This window comes from Brachypodium distachyon, chromosome 3 (assembly GCF_000005505.3).
Source record: "Brachypodium distachyon strain Bd21 chromosome 3, Brachypodium_distachyon_v3.0, whole genome shotgun sequence".
NCBI classification, from domain to species: domain Eukaryota; kingdom Viridiplantae; phylum Streptophyta; class Magnoliopsida; order Poales; family Poaceae; genus Brachypodium; species Brachypodium distachyon.
Window position 1 is genome coordinate 56,454,995 of NC_016133.3, and position 18,972 is coordinate 56,473,966.

At 41.2% G+C, this 18,972-nt stretch overlaps 3 protein-coding genes and 1 non-coding gene across 17 annotated transcripts; 1 reads left to right on the forward strand and 3 right to left on the reverse strand.

The window, feature by feature from the left end:
• Positions 1–60: 60 nt before the first annotated feature.
• On the reverse strand, positions 61–964 carry LOC100842968 (basic blue protein). The gene is made up of 2 exons (XM_003572967.4): positions 570–964; positions 61–484 (listed from the first exon to the last, which is right to left on the reverse strand). Exons 1-2 carry the CDS (start codon positions 739–741, stop codon positions 288–290), a joined length of 369 nt encoding a protein of 122 aa, XP_003573015.1. The 5' UTR covers positions 742–964; the 3' UTR covers positions 61–287.
• Positions 965–3,883: 2,919 nt separating this feature from the next.
• LOC100840222 (MADS-box transcription factor 57-like) lies at positions 3,884–12,239 on the reverse strand. Of its 14 annotated transcripts, none has more exons than XM_024460358.1 (9): positions 12,126–12,239; positions 11,634–11,838; positions 9,909–9,987; positions 6,444–6,505; positions 6,033–6,132; positions 5,907–5,948; positions 5,723–5,806; positions 5,497–5,566; positions 5,079–5,390 (listed from the first exon to the last, which is right to left on the reverse strand). In XM_024460358.1, the coding sequence occupies exons 2-9, from the start codon at positions 11,813–11,815 to the stop codon at positions 5,329–5,331; spliced, it is 681 nt and encodes a 226-aa protein (XP_024316126.1). In that variant the 5' UTR covers positions 11,816–11,838; positions 12,126–12,239; the 3' UTR covers positions 5,079–5,328. The 14 variants fall into 14 exon arrangements, with proteins under 14 accessions (XP_024316129.1, XP_024316126.1, XP_014755383.1 ...); XM_014899897.2 differs by having other exon boundaries at positions 5,481–5,566; XM_024460359.1 differs by having other exon boundaries at positions 5,079–5,393; positions 5,481–5,566.
• MIR5180A (microRNA MIR5180a) lies at positions 6,715–6,854 on the forward strand. The gene has a single exon (NR_126928.1). It is a non-coding gene; the product is annotated as a microRNA MIR5180a (primary transcript).
• Positions 12,240–15,124: 2,885 nt separating the features above from the next.
• Positions 15,125–18,717, reverse strand: LOC100843274 (organelle RRM domain-containing protein 1, chloroplastic). The gene is made up of 9 exons (XM_003572968.4): positions 18,340–18,717; positions 18,128–18,225; positions 17,345–17,585; positions 17,162–17,259; positions 16,998–17,063; positions 16,313–16,384; positions 15,748–15,816; positions 15,553–15,659; positions 15,125–15,468 (listed from the first exon to the last, which is right to left on the reverse strand). Exons 1-9 carry the CDS (start codon positions 18,642–18,644, stop codon positions 15,361–15,363), a joined length of 1,164 nt encoding a protein of 387 aa, XP_003573016.1. The 5' UTR covers positions 18,645–18,717; the 3' UTR covers positions 15,125–15,360.
• Positions 18,718–18,972: the final 255 nt, after the last annotated feature.

Sequence of the window (18,972 nt, forward strand, 5' to 3'; positions counted from 1 at the left end):
TAACCTTTTATTTTATCAGGATCTTTGGGGTCAGTTTTTGTTTCGACTTATTCTATCCTCTTATTGAATTCGATAATGCTAGACATTTTCTTTTAATAGAGAAGCATATCGCCCCTTACACGTAGTACAAGTCCATGATAAGCCAACTGCATGATGATCTGGTTAATCCGCCGTGCGTTAAGCAACACCGGCTCTGGATAGATCTGGACGTATATTTTTCTCAAAAAAAAAAGAAAAAAGATCTGGACGTATACGCCGATTTATAGCCACTGATCGAGAGACGACAGCTAAATGACCGTGACGGCGATCTTCATGTTGGCCTTGCAGTGTCCCCTGACGGTGCAGATGAAGTAGTGCGTGCCCTTGACCAGCCTCACCTTGTCGTGCCCGCTCCGCAGCGCCTTCCACCTGCCCGGTGAGCAGCTCCGGTACGCCGCCGCGTCCACCGCCGCCACGTCGTGCACCGCCCGGTTATACCTGAACTCTGCACGCATGCGGATGCGGCCGTGTCCATCAGACAAGTCAGGGCCGCGGCCGCGTCGTGTCAGACAGAGTCTGGGAGAACTCACCGAGCACGTCGCCGGCGCGGAAGGTCTTCCCTCTGGCCCACCCGCGGACGTTGAACTTCCACCCGCCGTAGTCGCCCACCGTGTAAGTCCTCGCCGCTTCGGCGCCGCCGCTCATCCTCGCGCCGAGGATCAGGAGGAGGAGCACCGCCGCCCCGCCTCTTCCTCGAGTCATATATAGCTAACGCACGGCACCGCTAGTCTTAAACTTGAACTTGCAGAGAAGATCGATGGAGCACCCAGTTGCCACGCTCACGCACCGGGGAATGTGGCCTTTTTATAGCGTGTGCGCATCGCGTTCTGCCGACTGTTGATTTTGCAGTGTTAGTGGGATCGATCGATCGATCTTGGAAGTACTCCTACGTTCTATCTTCATAGGCTGCAACTGAATATGCTGGATCTCGGAAAAATTTCTGTACCTAGCTGTAGTAGTGTTGTCAGGGGCCACGGTGAAGTCTCGTCGCAGTGGGATCGATCGAGTTCATCTTGTGACCAGACTTGTCGTGGACGCCAAGTGTTATTATTGCAGTGTCAGCAAACCTTTCTGTCCAAGAGGTGCGTGCACAGATGCGTCCACGCACGCGCACACGGTCGGGTTTGGTGCACCGTCACGTCCACCATGAACCAGAAGATGATTGATGTGATGTTGATCCTTTTCTACGACTAGTAGCAAGATGCGAATGAAGTTAACTGCATGACGTGTTTTTTTTTCTTTGACGGGGAAGAGGGAACATCGCGAAATTATTAATCACCAGATCTTCATGGGCTGGAAAGAGAAAGGCCCAAGTAAATGTGCTCTGTAGTTTAGCCCTTCTTTAGGCGTGTACGTCCGAGACGATGCTGTCGGCCCATCATGGCTATGAAAGAGATACCCCTAAAAAAAAAACGCGTTGTTGTGGATACTAAAAAAAACACGGGTTTAGGTTTATAGGTAAGTAGGAAAAGCACGCGAATAGAAAAATGACAGGATCAATTTGTTTTCAGGAATTAGACGTCATGTTTTATAGATTTCTATAAAAAATCACAAGAACGATACAACACAATTGTTTGTCTGTCCGGATGCCTCTTATGAATATGGGAGGAAAAAAAACTCAAGAGAGAAGAGGAGAAACAAAGGCACATGTTGCACCTGACTTCTCAAAGGAAGTGAAAAAAGAAGAAGAGGTTTAAGCAAATATTTGGAATCCTCCAAAAAGTGAAGAGAAATTAAGTTTCTTATAGAAAATGTGTAAACCTATCCAACAATCTAAATGACGTCATGGGAAAATTTCTTGTACAATTCTTTTCCTATAAAAATCCTTTATTCCCAACGGAGGCTTCTAAATCCTCTTTTGTAAAAATTTCACAACAGCCAATTGGCTATCTGAGGCATCAGAGCACCACGTGGACATGTTAGGCCCGGCTAAGACATGTGGGACCATTTAGTGCACAACGAGGATCAAGACGTGCGTTTTCATACCTACAGGACCCACTTGGCACAACCCAATTCAATTTTCATATTTACCGGATCAAAAGGACTCGTGAACTACTTGATATGTGACAGTATACCAACACGAGTGGAGTGCATTTTCTTTTCATGTGATCTTGTTGCCGAGTTTTTAATACTCCCTCCGTCGAACAAAAGATGTCTCAAATTTGTCAAAATTTAGATATATCTAAACATGACCTAGTGTATAGATGCATTCAAATCTAGTCAAAGTTAAGATATCCGTTGTTGGACGGAAAAAGTATATAAAATCATTTGCGTGATGAAACTGTCTTTTTATCTTTTGCAACGAAGACTGCCGACAGCAAACCATGCAAAACAAGTACGGTTTTGCACTCGTATGCATCCAATGGATAAGAAGCAAGCTTTTCTCACAGGGTTGTCAATTATCATTAGATGTGTTGTGGTTGTCATGGGGTACCAACTATATTGCCAGAGAAAGCGAAAGTTAGTTCAATACATGTAAGAAGTGTGATTTCGAAAGCTACCGGCTACGCGCGTCGTCGCGGCTCACCAAACTCAATCGTTTGTGTCTGTGACAAATTGGTTGAGATGGAGAAATTTGGTTTAAAACCATGTCAGCTAGATAGATAACAGGGGCAGTTTGCTTGAGTACTCAATTAGTAGTTGCTGCCTTTGGCTTAACTAGTATTTTACTGATTGATTCTCTGTTTGTTTGATCTATACGGTCGTCTGATCTTTTAATCAAAGCTTCACAGCAAAAGCTAGACAAAGGAACCATACTCCAATTCGTGATTCTGGGGTCGCAATCAACGTACATCTACATGCTTCTCGAAGTTTCCAAGCTGGGCCCCCAACCAAATTAGCCCTGCCCCGGATCCATAATTACGATCGGAACCAGAAGGAGCATATATAAAGCTGAAGCCTGATTGGGCGACACAGCCTTTAGCCACGCTCCGCTCCCGACACCTGTTGCATTTAAAATCACGTTGCCCGACGTGGCGGCGTGCGCAGCCACTAATGGCCGCAATTAACTATAGGAAGCGCTAATCACCCAGATCTCTTCCCGATCTCTCCCGCAGCCGTTCCCCGTCGCCGAAAGCCAATTCTCCACTGCCCTCGCGTCGTCATTCCCCCGGCTTTTCCTAATCCCCCACTTGGGGCCGAGGGTTCTGGACCGATCCCGATCCTTCTAGACTCTTCGCCGCCCCCTTCTTAAAGCCAGCGGCGCCCGCGGAACGGCAGTAGTAGTAGTACCATTCAGCTGTTTGTTGAAACCATTGGCTGGCTGGTGGCTCGGAGTGGTGACTCGCGGAGGATTCGAGGTAAGGGGAGGGGAATCTGCTGCTGCTAGATCTCGCTTTAGATTTCGTGTTTGAAGTAGTGGCGATGATGGTAGATCTGGGACTTTAGTTTGCTGCTGCGTTTTGGTTTCTACTGGCATGAATTGTTCGAGCTCGAAAATGACTGGTTTGGCTGCAGATTGTTCTAGCGATGTTTGTTCCAGATTTGATAGCAGCTGGAAGACTGCAATGCGGAATTATTTTCACTGTTTTAGTTTCCATTTGATAGCTTCGCTTTGAGTTTCTGATTTTGCTTCCGCGCTTGTGCACTCGGAAAGCTAAACTCTATCCCCGCTGTCAGTTGGAGACAAGTAGCTAGATTCCACAAAACTGATTGCTGCATTAGGTTATTTAGCAACCTGTCTTATTTGGAGTAGTAATATTTTTCCCGTTTTCGTTTCTCGGTTTTTTTTGTTTCAAGTAGCAGTGATCGATGCTAGGTTATGTGTATGTTTTAATTCATTTGTCACTGTCTGTTGACATGGGTTACTGAATTTTTCTGACGTTTATGATCTTTTTGCTTGGCTAGTGATTCGCATGCGGCGGCACCAAGCATGAGGCGACAACTGCATTACTTGCTGGGAAGACGCAAGTATGACAGCGAAACATGCATTACTTGCGGGAAAGGCGCAAGTAAGGCACCGAACACATATTCAACTCAATGATGTATTACTTGGGAGATTTTAATCATGAAACCAAGCTATTGTTCCGCAACTGGCCATTCTTGTCATGTATTATTACTGAGTGTTTGCAAGAATCTTGCTGGATCAATTTTTCTTTGAGGCAGTGTTGTAATTCACCTTGGTGGAGCCTCTCCTTCTCCATCTTTGCATATAGTTGTAGATCTGAATCTTAATGGCACCAACTTGAATTATTAACGAGCCTAACTATTGCTTCGTGTCAACAATTAGACAAATTGATGGTGACTATATACTGTTAACAAGTACTCCCTCCGATCTTAAATTCTTGTTGAAATATTACATGTATCTAGATGCTTTTTAAGAATAGATACATCCATATTTGGGCAAATGTGAGTCAAGAATTTAGGATCAGAGGGAGTATATAGTTACCTTAACGTCATATGGAAGCATAACTATCTGTAGCTATCAAGGGACCACAACTTTTACTTTATTTAAGATTTACTAACTGTTTCAGTATTTGCATCTGAAATGCAGTTACCAGTGTTTTAATACTTTTTGATCCATTTTTACAACAGAAAAAAATTTCCTGCTTGTCCTACATGTCTGCATGATGACAGAATAAACAAACATTGAATGCACAATGGCAGAATAAACGAATATCGAGTCAAAATGGCATTAACCTATTTTTTTACCAAGTATGTGTACATCGTACATGGGGAATTCTGTGTTTAAATAACACATACTCCCCCTGTTCCTAATTAATTGGTGCTGGCCTTTTTGCAAAGAAACCCCTGTAAATTTCCGAAATAAACCTTTTATTTCGGAAATTTACAGGGGTTTCTTTGCAAAAAATCTGGCGCCAATTAATTAGGGACGGAGGGAGTATTGATGAAGATTCAAAGTGAAAAAGTTGCAATACAAAATATATATTTTGTGGCTTTGGTATATTAGGCTGCGTGCACTTCCGAATGAAGCCCTAGCTGAACTTCTATGGGTAAGGGAGTGTTGACTGTTGATCTGATAGACACATCACTCGGCAGCCAGCACTGAAGGCATACCCACTTTATGTGAGACATAGACAGATCGGACAAGTTGCTGACACCCCTTTCTTATTGCTAGGATATTTTAAATACCCTTTCAGCACAAATCACCTTCGAGTGAAATCTGTTATAGCACGTATCCTTACAACAGCCATTATGTCACATCTTAAATACAGGAGCCCTGGATAACACAATTTATCCTGTCTGTAGTCTGTACATATTTTTCTGTCCAAGCTTATAATGCACAACATACTATCTGCTTTCAAACTCCAAAATGCTCCACATCTTGTTTTAAGTTTCGAATACCATAACGTTGTCCATTTTGTAATGGATCGTCTTAGGACAGTTGGAATCTGCTACATGTGAAAGCATAGGTCCCTGATTAAACTTCTATATACTTCTTGGAACAAAGGAATGTTTGGTTTCTAGAAGAGAATAGTTACCCCAATTCTGGAGCACCTGTTTTGATATGTTCCCCTTCCTTTTCTTGTGATCGACTCAGTTCAAGATCAGCCGGAGTATTGGCATCCTGCACAATACAAAAGTTGTAGGGAGTGGTACAGCTTTTAGTTGCATCCATGGCACCTCTCGCCTCACAGCTCTGAAGCTGAAACTTAGGTCGTTAGTTTCAGTTGTTTCTGGTAATGTGTCATTGAAGCTTGTAAGAAAAGGTCATGCATCAAACCTGTCTACATAGCTCCACTTTTTGTTGTGTCATGACGTTTACTCTTCGATATAGTTCCATGTTTTCCTGGTGGATTAGACTTCCCTGTTGCGCAATTAGTGTAAGATTAGATGTTAGTAGAAACCTTCTGTGCATGCTGTTTTTTTTTTGGAACAATATAAGGTCACTGCTCGCAGGGCCAGACCTTCCTGTGTAACTCTTCAATTTCACCTCTCAGAAGGTGGTCCTGTTTGGTAGATGTTAGCTGCATCATTAGATTGAAGCAGATAGGAAAACAAAATCACTGATAATGGAGAACATATGTAATAACCTTCCTTGTTTTGATACTGCGTAGACTCATTTCAAGCCGGTTCTCTAAACCCTGGAGGTCAGTTACGCCTAGGCCAGAAAGCTCCTCTCCCATTAGTTGCCTATAACCATGCAAATGAGTTTGCCACAGTAATTCATGAATACACTTGAATTATCTAATTGTCGCCATGCTACATCTCTGTTCTGCCTACATAGGTTGAAGCAGAACAACTTATTATGTTGTTGGAAGAGTGATTACTCTGAATGTTTTACCGGTGTCAGCATTATTATTATTTTCTGTCCCAGCTGATGTAGTATTTTCACTTTTGATTGTTCAGTTTTATAAAGTTTTCCATGTGATATTTAAATTCACTTCCATGATCACTAATTGGTGATTTATTTTCATTGCAGAACGAATAGAAGATCATCATACTTGTGGCTTTCTTGCAAGTTGTGCAGTTGCTGCCTCAAGCTTGCTGCCTCCCTTTGCCAGAGCTGTCAGCAAAACAGAAAGTTTTGTCAGTTTCCTTCAACTATGAATTATACTCCCTCTGTCCAACAAAAGATGTCTCAAGTTTGTCAAAATTTGGATGTATCTAGACATGACTTAGTGTATAGATGCATTCAAATTTAGTCAAAGTTGAGACATCCTTTGTTGGACGGAGGGAGCATTAGAAAATAATCGAGAAAGGAATGGCAATCTGTTAGTGAAAACCTATAACTACTACTCCCTCTGATCCAAAATAAGTGTCTCAGTTTTGAACTAAGCCTAGTTCAAGTCTAGTTCAAAACTGCGACACTTATTTTGGATCAGAGGTAGTAGATAACTGCATATGTGCTTGCTATGGCATCAGACCAGTTTCATCTACTTGCTATACATATGGATATAGCGGTGTCTGATTTGAGCTATGGACATTGATTACCGTCACCTTGTTAGCACAGAATCAACATCTGGTGTTACATATCTGGTTTTGTGCAATCTTAGGTACAAACAATATGGTGAACACAATATTGGTTCTGTAATAATGTAATATGCAAACAGTATTTCTTTCCAACAACTACAAAACAAGATGCCATGTGACGGTGCCAGCCTCAACCCTTTGATTTACCCTTTCTTCTAGTTCTATCCATTTGAGTACCCAACTAATTCAGGCCCTATTATACACACTGTCCTGCCAAGCCTCACAATTCTTCAGAAGCAAAGACAGTGTAGCTTCCATCTTCGGTTATTACCGCCTCACAATCTTATAGCCAAAATCATGTCTTACATAGCTCTGGATAAGGTACTGACCATGGCTGGTCACTATCCTGTGTGACCATGAAACTTGTGGATCCATGATTCACCTTTTTCTTGGCATATAGAAAAAATGATCACTAATAAAGGGCAAGATGGAATGGAGTTTTTGGATGCAAAAAACTTATCAACATAGTCCTGTCACACCCCTGATTCCATAACATGAATTCATAATCACCAATCTCATCATTAGTATTTTTTTATTGATAGATGGTTGTTACTAAGGCTCATATTGCTACTGACTTATAGTGTCATTTGAAATCTTAAAAGCTACATTTGGTAACTATTCTAGAAGTTGCAAGTTGACACAGAAGGTATGAACATACAGCCAGTTAGCGTCACTGTAAAAATATGGGGATACGGCTGTATCACTCTTGACAGGTTCAGTATGTGTTGTGTTTAACCGACATTGTGTGATATCTCTTGGTTGTCTACTTGTTATCGGCCCAGAGTATCTCTTATTTGAGTTTTGGTTATGTGCTTGCCTTTTGATCTAAATGTGTACTGTATGATATACTCCCTAGGCCCCAGGGTGAACTTTGGATTGTTTGACGTCGTTTTCAAGTGGAGGAAGTGCACAATGGAGGAGTGTAGCAGTTATGACAGTTAAAGGGCATATGATCAAGTACCAACTAACTGTGACAAGCCTGTTATTCCGAAGCTGCCTGAGATTCTCATAACTAAAGTTTGGTTATATTGTTGTGCTTGATGTCTCCAGTAACATAACACTCTTTGGTAGGTGGCAAATCTGGTCCCATCAAGTTTCAACTTGCATCCGGGACGGCATGTTCCGTGGTTAAACTAAACAGCCCTGCTCAACTGATCTGTTACGTGTGTTCTTTTCTACAATACTGGGCAGGTTTACAATCTGGAGGTGAAAAGGAGAGACACTACTGGCCAGAGCAGACCACCTGCAAGGTTACGAGCTGAAGCTTTAATCATAATCAAATTCCACTGCAACTGGCTGAACCTGGAGCTCCACCCACAGCATCTAAGGATGAAGACTGAGCACGTACTTTTGCAGCCTTGATGGCTGTTGTAATGGATGTAAACGAGTTTGTTTGCCCCTTTTGGATATACCGTATTGACTATTGACTAGTCTGATATGTCCTTTTTATTGCTGGGCAGGCGGCAAAACCCTAAGTTACTGATAAATTATGATGAAGCATCCTTTGCCAGATTCAGCTTTGCTGTTTTAGCAACGATACTATGACATGCAACTGCTGAAATAGTATAATTTACAAATACTATGAACACACTTTGTTTTTTATTCTCTTGTTTGATGCATGGTATATACTTCTAAGCCCTTCAGAACACTGGTCAGTTGAAGATTTTGTAGTTTGCAGGGCTAGCTGGTACTGCTGAGTGCTGACCTCCCTCAGACGCTCAAGCGTGCATCAATTTTCGATGCCTGGAACTAAAGGGGCTCCTTGACTAGCCCATAGATTTCGTCAAAACTAAAGCCATGTAAAATGGGACCTCGCTTCATTACCCGGTCGCATGTCCGGGGGATCTATCTCCTGTAAAGTGAGGATCCATCTCTACTGACCCGGGACATTGCTTAGGTCCTTTTCGACAGGTAAAAAAAAAGGTCCTTTTCTACAGTTTTTCCACTCTGCTTATCGAATGACGGAAATTGATTGTCTTTTCGTCGGAAAAAAATAAGATGAGGATGCATCGATGGCTACGACCTTCTTGTAGGCACAGGACACATCATCGCAGGTGTTCCATCTCTACCAGAGCATATGCCATGGTAGGTTTCTATACGGTAAATACACCATAATAGTAAAATCGTGCATGACGTTGGTTTTATCATGCGATTCATAACTGGTCAGTTCTTAAAATATATCCGCCGTCAGAGTAGTTCCAAAATAAGTAATTTAGATTTGCATAGATTTTTATACAAATCCACGTCATTTATTTCGGAATGGGGCCGTTTGTCCTAAGTCAAACTTCTTAATGTACTAGCATCTACGATATCAAATAATTATACTGTGAAAATATATGTTATGATGGATTTAATAAAACTAATTTAGAGTTGTAAATGTTGAGATTTGTCTATAAATTTGATCAAAGTTTACTCAGGACAAAGTTGAGTGAGTAAGCTCAAAGCAACAGATAATCATGGGCAAGATAGCTAGCATCGAGTAGTCAGTTTTGATTTGTGAGGGTGTCTTCCCACTTCCCAAGCCTGCCTTGTCACCTCTTTAAGCAAAACAAACATCTTGCAGGGAATACACGCTATTTTTCTTTTGCAGATAATTGGACTGTCTAAATTCATGTTCTGGTACAAAAAAACGCCGATTATGTTACATAAACTTGATACCATTGGATTGGATTTGTACCAAAAAACAATTTATTTTGATTGTGATTCTGTGATATCAATCAATAAATGCTACGTATAAAAAATTGCTTTCAAAGTTCAGAATTCAACAGTATATTTTACGATGGATGCAGCACTACCAATTAACTAGCGGAGTTAGAGAAGAAGTTAAGTAACCTCGAAGTCTGTAAGCTGCTCTTAATTAGTTTAGAACATCACATGCGCATGCAACATGCACATGCGTCCTCTGATCATAACCATCTTTCTTTAACCACACATACCTTAATTTCTGAAGTTGCATTCACGACAGGCTGCTGTTCCTCTTTTGCCCTTGTGTACCGGTCGATCACAGCTTTCATGCTGACATAAAAACAAGGAAAACAAAATAGACCCATCAGTATTCAGAAAACACTAGTGGAACCCGGGCTCCATGGAGCCTTTTTTTAAAAAGTCATTTGGAAGTTTTCAAAGTTTCCAAAAAAAAAACGTGTACTACTAACCAGTAAAATTCCATCGAGAAATATGTTCTTCTACTGCAGGAAAAGAATAAGTGCATCTATAATACATGTACTATTTGCTATTGTAAATCGATAAGTTTGTATTTATTTTTCTTTCTATAGTTCACATGTTAAATTATTTCTTCATGAAATTCACACACATATGTAAAATAAATCTATATGTACATGTAATTGTTTTCAAAAAAATTAATTTCCAATTTTTTTATGAAAAAAAAATCCAAGCTCACAAGAGGGAATGCCAAATGTTCGAAAACAAATGGTGAAACTGGACTCACGGGAGTTTGCTTTAAAAGAAATTCAAAATCAACATTCTTTTTAGATAGAAGACTTTGTTGTTTGGCTTTAAATTAATAATAATACCAAATCAATTGAACGATACAGGGTGTTGAGGAAATCATCTTACAAAGCAGATCAAAGATCAAGCAAATTAACAAAATAAATGCGCAACACAACTACACTAAGCAAGATCTAGCTCAACACCAACGGCAACACTAGCTCACTATGCGACCCTACACACCGACAATGAACAAAAGATTGCACTTTCTTGTGATAACTTTGATCATGTTATTGAAGATAGTTGAAGGTCAATCATGATAAATCTCATTCAAAACTCTTAAAAGATAAACCACTTCAAGCGTACACTTTTTTTTTTATCTCGGCCAATGGTTTTCATGCATCTCATCTCTTTGTCTCTCCCCCCCCCCCCTCCTCTATGTGTGTGTGCACGCGTTTTGAAACCTAGAAAACCCCTCACCCCAATTATCATCGACGTCTCCCTTCCGCCCTGAACCCTCCCATCTTCGGTGGCCATCGCCTCTAGAGATCTACCGCCATTAATCAGACACCATCACTACCAACCCCACACCCATCGACCCGCCATATGATAGTGTGGCTCACGATCGTGTCATCAAAATCTGCGACCATCGATGTTGAGGCGCCACTTGGCCACCCCACCCAGACGCACCACGCCAGTGCTTATCTACCGGTATTTGCGTCCAAGCCCCAAAGAGAGAACATCTTCGGCATCGGAACCACATACCCCCATCCCACCACAAATCCCTAACACCTACTCGCTCTCTTAGCTCCGTGTTGATGGTGTCTGTGCCTTGCAGATCTAGATCTGACAAAGTTGTAGCGAGGTCACACCCTGACGGGTCCAAAGAAGAAGGGGATCGATGAAGAAGGGGTAGGTAGAGCGAGTTGACTAGATTTTAAGAAAATTACACCCAACCGTGTTCTAGCAAAACCATTTGAAAAAAAAACAATCATCGAAATGCATAGAACCCTCAAGCAACATCTATATACACATCCACGCTGTATTACATAAACTGGCTAGCTAGTGTGAAGAACAAAGAGACACTCAGAGCTGGCAAAGATCGAAACAGGCCAGAAAATTAACCTAATTAACTAACCAAGGCAATCAGGGAGAGGATCGATCGATCCACATAACACACACGTGAAGGAAGGAATGAAGAAGGAAAAAATTACTTGGTGTTGCAGAAGTCGTAGAGCCTGCCGGTGCTGGAGAAGACGACAAGCCCGACCTCCGCATCGCAGAGGATGGAGAGCTCCTTGGCCTTCTTCAGCAGCCCGCTCCGCCGCTTCGAGAACGTCACCTGCCTGTTGGTCGAGTTGTCGATCCTCCGTATCACTATCTTCCCCCTCCCCATCTCGCCTCAGGTCAGATCTATAGCTAATAATAAGAGAGATCACAGAACCAGTTGAAGATAGAGATCGAGATCGAGCACACCACCAAGATAATTAACAGGAGAGATCACAAAACCTAGTTCAAGATTGAGATCGAGAGCACACCACCATGATATATAGCTTTCTAATATAACTACACACACCAACACAAGAACAACTAGTGCAAGAAGAAGAAGGAGAAGAGGCCGGTGATCAAATTAAGGGGATGATCTGATGGGATAGAGAAACTAATTAAAGCTTGCAATAATAGTTATCGGGTTGCCAGGTCTGTACCTAGGAGAAGAAGGAGAAAGTGAAGTGCTCGATTAGGTTTTATGCACGAATGGGTGCAAAGTGGCTGGGGTACTTAGCAGTCCTTCTTTAGATCTATGTATACCTGCTTCCCCTTTGGGCGGCCTGTTTAGTAACCTTAATTTGGGTCTTCTACCTTAATTTGTGCCTTCCACGATGGGACCAAGGTACGTAGTAACGTAGATTATTAGTCATTTAGTTGGTTTAGCCAGAGAGACATCAGTTCCTCTAAAAAAAAGGCAGACACATCAGTCAAAATCCTAGATACATTATGAAGTAAGTCAAATCAATCAAGGCTTTTTTTGATTCCCAGGATTCAAATAAATGCAAGAACTGGGAAAATATAGCGTTGTAGTGTTACGCCTAGCTACTTGAACCATGCATTTTCTTTCTTTGGATATGATGGAACGATCATCATCGCTTGTAATGTGGCTTGCCCACTACTTGAATCCTACAACATCTCATTTGCACCGAAGTTTGGTGTGATTGCACTGTGAGGAAAAAGTGCTACCTCTGTTCTATAATTCTTGTCGAAATATTACATGTATCTAGATGCTTTTTATGATAGATACATTCATTTTTGAACAAATTTAAGACAAGAATTATGGAACGGAGGAAGTATTAAACTTTCCAAGAGGTTTGGAGCACTAGTGTGGAGGAATTCCTAGAAGAAAAATATATAGAGAGAATTTGATCCTGCAGATCAAACAACTCACTATCATACAACTCACGTAGAAAAAAAGTCCTAGGAATTCGGATTCTCCAAACTTCCTAATTCCTGGAAATCACTGCATGATCGATCGAGTTAAAACGGCCTTAAGATCTGACCATCATATTAAAAGATGGTTTAAAACATTGATCGTTTGACTTCAATTCGTCCGTGTCTAAAACTACAAATTTTAGAGAACTGAAGCGAGCTCCTCTGGACAAATAATTGCTAAATAACATGTTCCTATCCGTTACATACTAGTATATCGCCAGCAGTGAACCTGTCCTTTGGCGACTTTTTGTTCTTTCAAAAACTGCCCTTTGGCCACTTGGGAAGCTTGATTCCTAATTAACATGGGAGATGTCGACATTCCTACCAGCTTACCTCGTATTGTAATCTTCAAAGGTCGTGCCACCATGTAAATTACCAGAGACTGCGTGCCCAATGCATCTTATTATAGCAGTACGCTAATTCCATCTTTTTTTAACGTAAAGTACTACTCTTTGTTGCCATCATAATGACTACGCTTTGGTGCATGAGAGATTCTTTTAGTTTTTAATATGGTTGGAGTGTGAGCTAACATTGCAACCATCTTATATTAGGGCTACATGACACTGTTCAAATCTTGGAAAATCATAGTAGTACAGAACCGCCGTAATAGTCCACGACGGTGGATAAACTAAGCATACAGATATCTTCAAGCATATCTAATAAAAAATGGTTTCTGCCTTAGTTAGGATCGGAAGGAATCCTTTTTTATATAAAACAATACTCTAGGAGCAACAATCAGGAGAGCCAACGGTAAAAGATGCATACGGATATAGACTCTAGGAATTCAAGCTGATCGCTTAAATATATTGTAGAGTGATATTCTGAATTTCGGAATAAATGAATTAACAAAGCATAATAAAGAGAAGCAACGTGGAGCGAAGACCTCGTGTGCCTGCAGAGGGCTCGTCAAATAAACTACAAGAAAATGAAGCCAAATTAACAACGGGCAATGCCTACCGTGACCAACCAAAAATATTTTTTTATAAAGAAATCGGCAACTAAAATATGTTGAAAGCTCACTGCGTGACGCACTACTGCACTAGTGTGTCAAACATTTTATTATATATTGTATCATAAATCATGTTTATGCAAATCTAAAGAACCTAGTACATGTTTTCCATATTTCAGTTCGTTTTATAACCAAACAAGAGCAGGAAAATTCAGTTACGGAGTATTAAAAATACTAAATTAATTGTTAGCAAACTACTACTTCAAACACCTAAAATCTATGCTCTGATGGTACCAGCTATAGCAGCTCAGCTACCTGAGAAATGCTAACGTAACATAGAGTAACACTCTAAATATTACTAGTACTACCAAATCTTGGAAAAAAATCTTCTAAATTCAGATAAGAGTCTCCTTTGTTTCTAGGGGTATTCATGATAGTCAGTCTATAAGATATCCACGGGTATATATCTTTGTTTATGAAATGGCCACGGAGTATCAATTTTATTTTTGCGACACCAAAACCCACGGAGTCCATCTGCCAATGCTCAACTTTGTTCTTCGGAGCTGCCTTTGGTTGGTCAATGAGCCCGTATCGTAAGCACCATAGTCGTATGGACCAACGGGAGTGCAGGTTTGTTGGTACCGATGCTCAAAAAACACTTTTTGCAAGTTCCGAGGTTTTACTTTGAGGAAAGCAAGGAATTACTCCTCCGTCTCAGTATACAAGGCACGCACGCATACCAAGATTACAAATTTAATTAGCAAAATCTAAATTATATTTCATAAAAAATATATCATTAGATTTGTAGTCAAATAAATTTCCAGTGATATGGTTTTTACATCATATAATTTATATTTTGATAGTTAAATTGATGATCTTAGTACGCGTGCGTGTCTCATAAATTGGGACGGAGGGAGTAATCGAAGGCAAAGGGTTTCTAGCTTTCAAAGGTTTAGAGTTGGAAAGGAAAAGTGGTGGCAGGACAAGTGTCAATCATTGACTTACGATGAGGCAACACTCGTCAAGTCTAGAAAGGTTGATTTCGGGATGCATGCATGGACAGCGTTCTGGTCGCCCCTTCAGTTTTGTTGTAGGGATCCAGGAGCATTTCGACAACAGCCATGTGGTGTCCAACTGAATATGTGTACACACAGCAATGCAAGCAGGCTTTTCCTCAAAACAAGAAGAAAATGAATGCAGGGATTCATATAATGTTTTCTGGAAAATTGCATTATCTTGTTAAGAAATATAGTACTCCGTACATGAGAGATGTGCTTCATAACAAGATAAATTTCTTAACTTGATAAATTTCAGGTAGTTTTACACTTGAACTGCATTTACATATCTTGTGGGTAGCACCAAGTACTAAAGGGAAATGATAGTCATTTCTCTCAACTATCAGAAGAGCATGGCACAAGAAAATACAGTCGACAGTAAACTGTGGCATTCCCCCACTGCTAATCACTTAATCCCTAATATCTAGCTGTAAAATATTGTATGTGAAATCTTCATCTAGTAGGAAAACGTGGTCGAAAACCGGACACACTAGATGGCGGTTGGCGGTTTCTCAAATTGGTTTTAGCAACATCGACAACTATCATCCAGCCATTTATTATCTGCAAATAGAAGCATAGATGTAAGCTTGAGAGGTAACTGGATGTCATGTGAAGGCTATCAGCAAACAGACTTTTGTCAGTTACCTCTCCATTCATTGCTTTCAAAGCAGCACCGCCAGCATCTTCTGTGGTGTATTCTATGAAGGCATACCCCTTTGATCTTTTTGATATCTTATCCATTATTATCTTGACTGTAATAAGGTAAGTCCTAAAATTCAGTATTTCAAACGAAAAGAAGTAATGGATAGGTACAAACAATTCTGCACTAGTATCACAAACCTTCAACCAGCTCACCAAAAGGCTCAAAGGCTGCCCGCAATGTTTTCTCAGATGTATAAAATGAAAGTCCTGCCATATTGGGTGAAATTAAGAACACCGAGATTAAAAGAGAACTGATTTTCTAGCACACTGTATATTATGCTTACCGTTGCTTCTGTTACAAAAGGGAGCAATAGAAGTTTGTGATCTGATCAAGGTTTAAGACTCACTTATTTCTGTATGCTTATAATATGTGTATCACCAACATTTCTAAGTTGTGCTCAGCAGGTTTACATTTGAACACAGCACCACAAATAGGGCCCAATTGCCCAATTGTCCGTTTTACTCCACTTTAAGTTCCTTTTTTCGCACAAGCACTACTTTAAGTTCCGCAGTATGTGAAAAGTATTGGGTATAATTTATTGATTGACTCAGTTTCACTTCAAAAGAAAAGATACGAGAGATTACTTCAGAACAAGACAGAAGGAATCATCTATGCGTAAATGGTGCTAGTTGATAAACAAGCAGGATAAATGCATAGACAATATAACTCTTTTCCCCATAAACAATATAGACTGTTCTTTACCTGTAACAAAGAGCCTTTTAGTTTTGACATCAGCCACCTGAGTAGCTTCCGAGGATTTCAAACTATCATCACCTGAAACCATTACAAATCTTTACAATCTGGCTCTTTTCACCACGCTTGCCTAGAAGCATGGAAATAAAATTCAAGTTATGTAAATGTACTCCAGACAGACTATCCGAAGTGAGTATAAGATGCAAAAGAATAAACAGACAGCAGGATTACATCAGATTAAGACCCAGGGCTAATAATAGCATGGAACAACAAATCATATACTCCCTCCGTCCAACAAAAGATGTCTCAAGTTTGTCAAAATTTGGATGTATCTAGACATGACTTAGTGTATAGATGCATTCAAATTTAGTAAAAGTTGAGACATCCTTTGTTGGACGGAGGAATACTTATATATAAGTGAAAGATTTGCTCATCCCCTTAGGTAGTTGGGGTTAATTTTGACCCACTTTATTTCCCTTCCTCGGCAGTTCTTCTATAGCAAAATACATTGTCGTCAGTACCCTTATTGCCCCCACCAAAGTAAACCATAATACATTTTAAAAAGCAGCGAAAGAATTCTGCTCGCAATGGAACACACATCATTGAAACAAATGAACAACTATGATGATAAGATTTAAGGTACCAGCATAAATAATTGAATCGGAGGTCATTACAAACAGAGAATGAGACAAACCTTTGTAATCTTTATTGTCTGATCCAAAATTAGTATCTGGCAGAACAGATAAGACTCCTGGGACATCTGGCGCACAAAGATATGTTGGTATTTCTAAATAAAGGCAGCATTGCTTATACAGAAATAATGACTTAACCCAGGAGGGTAAACCGCATGATGCTCACCAGCTAGCTCCTTTGCACATTCTTCGTCAATATGACAGCAGAACCCATAATCCTTTTCCCATGAAACATGATATATGCTAACTTGGGCATCCTTGTCACTATAAAATCGAAAATATACAATAGATCAATCACAGGGCATATAGATTGCAGTAGTAACTAGGTTGCCAATGGGACTCTACATACTTCCCCACCACTTTCATGAGGATTTGGGTATAGTGGTCTACCATTTGTGCTTTTGTGACAACTTCAACCCCTGGCTTCTCCATCCGGACAAGCCAAAATTCATTTTTTCGCCTAGAAGAAGAAGGGTTACAAGCATCATCACTCAAGCTTGCAAGGTTTGCTGGTGAGAGGCTCAAGCTGCGATTATCCTCCTCTGATGCATCACCCTCAACTGCCCTGACAGCTAATACCCCAGGCATCTCTGCAAATCCAGAATAGCTTAAGAAGCTAAACGAGTTTATACATGTAGCACTGTCCTTTTATTTCGGCATTCCCTCGTATCACTGTCAACTACACTCGTTATTCGAAGTTGCTACTATCCAGGTGCAGTATCAGAATCAAATCAGTCACTCATACCCACGACAGGATACATACATTTGAAAACTTATCAAAGCACAGCATAACACACAAACCTAGCTACTAGTCTACTACCAGACTATCACCATATATGCAGATCTGCTTGCATTATTCAGATAATTATTTAGATCAACAAAATATTCAGAGAATGGAACAATAAGGAAAACATCAATCATCAGCAAACATGTACAATTATCCCCAATTGGCAGCATGTGTCACTGGAAACTAAAAATTGTGCTGCTGTGCTATCAATAGTTCACTGCAATCCAGCAAAATACGAACTGCAACTGAAAGTATCCATCACACCCTAGAATTCAAACTTTTTTATCAAGAAATAACTCAACTAATTTTCATAATTAATCCACACCCAGGGATTCAAAAACATACTTGCAAGCTCCTTTGCCGCTTCCTCCTCAATCTCGCACCAGAACTCGTAGCTCCGATCCCATAAAGCGTCATATATGCACATCTGCGCGTCCTGCTCACTGCACAAATAATTCCCAATAACACCATAATTTCAGCATCAGAGAGCGCCAGAGAAACAGAACATGAACATCGTAGTACCATCCACGCTTGAGAAGGGCGGAACCAGTAGTCACCTCCCCAACACCCTGGCCAGTGTAGCCACGTAGTAGTCGACGGCCTCCGCGCGGGACACCTCGCCGCCTCCCTCGGGTACGGGGGGGTCGTCCATGGACACCGCCCACCTGGAGCAACGCGGGTGGGTCGAAGCAGCGGGGAGCGGCGATGACGACGCGCCTGCTGCGGCGAGGCGGATGAAGCGGCGGCGGCGAGTGGTCCAAGGGAGAGCAGTCGGGAAGAGGTGCGGGGTAATGGGGCCGATGGTGGTGGGGACGGTGAGGCCGCCGCCCAGCAGGAGGAGGGAGCAGACGGCGGCGTCCATGGCCAGCGACTGAAAGCTCGCTCGCGCCTCGCGGAAGTGTCTGGCTGGTTTACCAGCGAGCTAGGAGATGACAACCTTGTGGGCCTCCGGAGAAATATCTGGCGCTTGTGTTGATATGTGGGCTGGGCTGTGTGAGAGGACCAAGCCCAATGGTCTCGTCCTCCTCTTGTTTGACAGCACCGAAAATAAAAGCCAAACTCGTGGCCTGTTAGATTTGAGTCCAGAGTTGTTCCTATCAAAAATTTGACTAAATTTAACTAAGGTTGGTTATGGGATATTGGCTAGCTAAATTTTTGGTCATGATCCAAACAAACATTAAATTTTGGTC

What these genes read in the sequence shown, in the direction of transcription:
- LOC100840222 (XM_024460349.1), bottom strand. Translation starts at nt 11,815, where the DNA reads ATGGGGAGGGGGAAGATAGTGATACGGAGGATCGACAACTCGACCAAC. An exon ending in TACGACTTCTGCAACACCAA is followed by an intron (nt 9,988 to 11,633) that starts GTAATTTTTTCC and finishes TTTTTATGTCAG; the next exon opens with CATGAAAGCTGTGATCGACC. An exon ending in GCAGTATCAAAACAAGGAAG is followed by an intron (nt 5,949 to 6,032) that starts GTTATTACATAT and finishes TCTACCAAACAG; the next exon opens with GACCACCTTCTGAGAGGTGA.
- LOC100843274 (XM_003572968.4), bottom strand. Translation starts at nt 18,644, where the DNA reads ATGGACGCCGCCGTCTGCTCCCTCCTCCTGCTGGGCGGCGGCCTCACC. An exon ending in ATGTGCAAAGGAGCTAGCTG is followed by an intron (nt 17,064 to 17,161) that starts GTGAGCATCATG and finishes TTTGTGCGCCAG; the next exon opens with ATGTCCCAGGAGTCTTATCT. An exon ending in TGAAAGCAATGAATGGAGAG is followed by an intron (nt 15,469 to 15,552) that starts GTAACTGACAAA and finishes TTCTATTTGCAG; the next exon opens with ATAATAAATGGCTGGATGAT.
- LOC100842968 (XM_003572967.4), bottom strand. Translation starts at nt 741, where the DNA reads ATGACTCGAGGAAGAGGCGGGGCGGCGGTGCTCCTCCTCCTGATCCTC. An exon ending in CCGCGCCGGCGACGTGCTCG is followed by an intron (nt 485 to 569) that starts GTGAGTTCTCCC and finishes GCATGCGTGCAG; the next exon opens with AGTTCAGGTATAACCGGGCG.